Below are 5,000 nucleotides of genomic sequence, written 5' to 3'. Positions count from 1 at the left end.
AAATAACGATATATGTAACTCTGTTAACGTGAAAAATAAATGTATATGTAACCCCATTAGTCTGAAAAATAACTATACATAACCCCATTAGTCTGAAAAATAACTCTATACATGACTCCATTAGTCTGAAAAATAACTCTATACGTAACCCCGTTAGTCTGAAAAATAACTCTATATGTAACTCCGTTAGTCTGAAAAATAACTCTATATGTAACCCCCTTACTCTGAAAAATATCTCGATATGTAACCTCGCTAGTCTGAAAAGTAACTCTATACGTAACCCTGTTAGTCTAAAAAATACCTCTATACGTAACTCCGTTAGTCTGAAAAATAACTCTATATGTAACTCCATTAGTCTGAAAAATAACTCTATATGTAACCCCCTTAGTCTGAAAAATTTCTCCATATGTAACTCCGCTAGTGTGAAAAATAACTCTATGTGTAACCCTGTTAGTCTGAAAAATAACTATATGTAACCCCGCTAGTCAGAAAAATGACTGTACTGTATATGTAACCCGCTAGTCTGAAATATAACTCTATATGTAACTCTGCTAGACTGTAAAATAACTCTATATGTAACCCTGCTAGTCTGAAAAATAACTATATGTAAACCCGCTAGTCTGAAAAATAACTCTATATGTAACTCCGCTAGTCTGAAAAATAACTATGTATGTAACCCCTTTAGTCTGAAAAATAGCTCTGTATGTAACCCCGTTAGTCTGAAAAATAAGTCTGTATGTAACCCCGTTAGTCTGAAAAATAACTCTGTATGTAGCCTAACCCTGTTAGTCTGAAAAATAACTCTCTATGTAACCCCGTTAGTCTGAAAACATTACAATTTAGGATTACATCGATAAGCTTATGCCAGTAGGAATGGTAACGTTATGTAATAAGTGACGGAGAGGTCGTCAAAATTCATCGATACATTAAAAAAATATTTACAAATAGAACGGCGGAATATATAAATAAAAAATGGAAAATGATTTGAATAAAGAAGAGAGGAATTTATAGAGGTAATTGGTCATTAAACTTATGAAGTCTTCATGCGAACGCCCTAAATTGCATTGTATTAATTATGACAAAATATCAAACAGAAACGAACTCGAATTTCTATTATATGTAGTGACTAAAAATTTTTTTATATACTACTGCACGATCATAAAAGAGTAGAACCTTCTTTGGGAACAACGCAATTCAGCATCTCTCTCTCTCTCTCTCTCTCTCTCTCTCTCTCTCTAGTAGTTTTTCCAATCGATACAGTTCAGATATCATTGCCAAACTGAATCATCCACTTTCACTTGAATGACACGTTGTCTGTCAGCAGGTTACGTGAAGGCGAGCGAATGCATTGCAACTTACGTACCGTACTGAATATTTTGCGTTGCAAGGAAACATGTCTCACGGCATTACCAAATAGTAAATAAAAAATCATGTATAAATAAATATATACATATTGTATATATAGAGTATATATATGTATATATATACTATATGTATGTATGCATATATAATTTATTATATATGTGTGTATGTATACAGATATATATTTTATATATATATATATATATATATATATATATATATATATATATATATATTACATATATAGGTTATTATATTAACCTATCTATCTATCTATATATGAATAGATAGACAGATAGATAGATAGAGAGATGCATAGAAAGATGGACACATACACACACACATATATACAGTATATACATACACACATACGAAACATATATATATATATATATATATATAGATATATATATATAATCATATATATACATATATATATATATATATATATATATATATATATATATATATATATATATGCATATGCATATCAAGTAGTCAGTTTATTGACGATACTGCCTCATAAAACAGTTCCTGATGACGTAACCGGAACCATTCAAACGGTCTTCATGGTGTCATCCCCCGCATCTTCACTTCCGATCCCTAAGCCAATTCCAGGACAACCCGTTGCATCAAATCACCCAGCTGCTCTATAATTGGTTATGGGACCTGAAGGCTTTCGAAAAGGAAGATTTGATATTATTATATGAGGTATGTTTGTGTTGATATTTGTTATGACATCGGAAACATTTCCCATAAGTATCAATATATACATATGTATATATATGTATATATATAAATACATATATATATATATATATGTATAATATATATGTATATATATATATATATATATATATATATTAAATTTAGGAATATTTTTTAGGTATTTTTATCATTACATTTGTTATGATAGCAGAAACATTTCCATATGTACATATAAAAAAAAAAAAATATATATATATATATATATATATATATATATATATATATAGATATATAGATATATACATACGTCTGTGTGTGTGTATTCGTATGTTTGTGTGTGTATGTACATACACATAGAATTATGATGTGAATTTCCAAAATTTAAAATCAATTTCAAAAATTTTACATAAAATTTGGCAGAAGCTCTGTCTCGCAAATATCTCTTATAGCTGTGAATACGTCATTTCCTGTATTTGGGTTTTATTCACCACGCAGCAATTAAAACAATTTCCGTTTCCGGGAAACTTCTCACTAAAACATTTGAGTAAAATTAAATAAAATTCCTAAAGATCAAAATGTAATTTTGATGATCAGCAATAGCAATTAGCCTAGGCGTAAACGCTCCAACTAATTTTAAGAGTGGAAGAAAAATTCCTTAATTTACATAAAATAAAATAACATTTAAAAATTCCGAAAGACCTTTTCCTGTAGAGGTAATTGGCAACTAAGTGATACTTCTCAATGTCAAAACATAATTGTTTTGTAATTTCCAAGTATACTGTATGTATATTCAGTGGTTCTTAACTAGGGGTGCGAAGCCGGTTCCTAAGGGGTGCGAGATGCCTATGAATAATTAAAGCAAAATATATTTTTATATACGCATGTTATTTTTTCTGCAAAAAATAAAAATAAAATAAGTAATAATAATAATAATAATAATAATAATAATAATAATAATAATAATAATAATAATAATAATAATAATAATAATAATAACAATAATGTGTGATAAAAATCCACAATTACATAGTAAATAATATTACTATGTAAAATATATTTTACATATTTTACATAGTAATATATTTACTAAATAATTGTGGATTTTTATTACACAGATTGTTTTTCATGACATTATGAATCTATTATATGTAAATAATAATAATTATTATTAATAATAATAATTATTATTATTATTATTATTATTATTATTATTATTATTATTATTATTATTATTATTATTATTATATTGGTAAAGCAGTGCTCTGAGATATAGATAAACCTACGCCTAAATTCCTAATGATTAAAAAATGTGGTTTTATTATTAATACACTTCATATCAACTTCGTATTTTAGCTTTTTTTCTTTACTTCAGCAACTCAGGGGGTGCGAGAACTGTGATAAAATTAAGATAACGAAAAATAACACCATCGTTTCCAGCCTTATGGTGAATGCAAACTTCTCCTTTGAATGCTTTGCTCTACGTGAATTAGAGCGATCCCAGGGTTATGATGATTTTAGCTTATACTGAACCTTGTGCATGTGAGTTTTATAATAATGGTTATCTGAGAAAATTTTCACTTCTTTATGCAACAAAATAGGGAAATAGAACATGTCTTACTTATAAATGTCCAGGGACACAAAGTTTTCAGATATATATATATATATATATATATATATATATATATATATATATATATATATATATATATATATATATATATATATATATATATATATATATATATATATATATATATATAAATATATATATATATATAGATATACATATATTTAATAATATGTATATATACATATATATATTATTTATATAAATGATATGTATATATATATATATATATATTTTTTTAGAGAGAGAGAGAGAGAGAGAGAGAGAGAGAGAGAGAGAGAGAGAGAGTGGAATATACAATATGATGTTTGCCGCCACGAATAACCTTGATTTACGTTTATCCTTGGGGTTCGCATCCAAAATATTGATGTATTTTATCGTTTTACTTGACAGTGTGAATCAGATGTGTGATTGTCAGTAATGATCTGTGAAATTATTTTATTTCCCTGTAATTTATGTCTCTCATTTTGTCGATTTCTCTTTATGAATGTATGCTTATCATAGACACGCACTTAAACACACACACACACACACATACATATACATATATATATGTATATATATGTATGTGTATAATATATATATATGTATACACATACTGTATATATATACATATACATATACATATATATAAATATGAAACATACATACAAAAGCACCACAATCACAAACAATTTTACGACCTTAAAATGTTGACAAGTTTAATCATACTTCATTACCTTAATTCTGAGAAATATTACGTATCATACTTTTGCGGACAGTATTACGGGATTCGTTTTTTACCACAAATTGTCCTCCACTTACTCAAGCAGAATCAGTTGCTAGGTTTTAATTTTGTGACAAATTATCATCTTTATTTTAAATTTCAGGCAGTTAGCAACTATTCAGCAATTTTATCTGTTGCTAAAGGATTTAATCTATCGTTATTATCATTCACATAGAAGTTATTATGATCACTATCCTTTTTCTAGGATGTATCTTCAACCATTTGTTTTTCACTAATCGGCAACTCAAGCCAAGCACGAGTTAAACAGGACAACCAGCCAGCTCAGCACCCAGCCTCCAGTCTCCTTGTCACTGTCAAGGTATGCGATTCGAATTCACGGCCAATGCTGTCTGCGGATTCGTAGGGAAGGGCGTGGCTCCGAAAGGAAATCAGGATAAAGAATATTTCTGACATTGCTCACGTCTATTTTTATATACCTTTATATAAAAGCAGGGACGCCTGAGTCTTTATCATCAGTCGACGCTAGCACCTCGTCGGGCTTAAACCTCCTCCCGGAAGATGAAAGTCTGGGTAAGG

General features: G+C 28.4%; 1 protein-coding gene across 1 annotated transcript in view; it reads left to right on the top strand.

The window, feature by feature from the left end:
* The first annotated feature begins 4,781 nt into the window (after positions 1–4,781).
* LOC136842082 (keratin, type II cytoskeletal 2 epidermal-like) overlaps positions 4,782–5,000 on the top strand; it is a 1,238-nt gene continuing 1,019 nt past the window's right edge. The window contains exon 1 of the mRNA XM_067109465.1: positions 4,782–4,994. Coding sequence (XP_066965566.1) covers positions 4,983–4,994 — 12 coding nt within the window. The 5' untranslated portion in view covers positions 4,782–4,982. The remainder of the gene's footprint in view (positions 4,995–5,000) is intronic.

Source organism: Macrobrachium rosenbergii, chromosome 9, assembly GCF_040412425.1.
Source record: "Macrobrachium rosenbergii isolate ZJJX-2024 chromosome 9, ASM4041242v1, whole genome shotgun sequence".
Taxonomy (NCBI): Eukaryota; Metazoa; Arthropoda; class Malacostraca; order Decapoda; family Palaemonidae; genus Macrobrachium; species Macrobrachium rosenbergii.
Note: the sequence above shows the minus strand (reverse complement) of the source record. Positions and strands in the feature narration are given on the sequence as shown.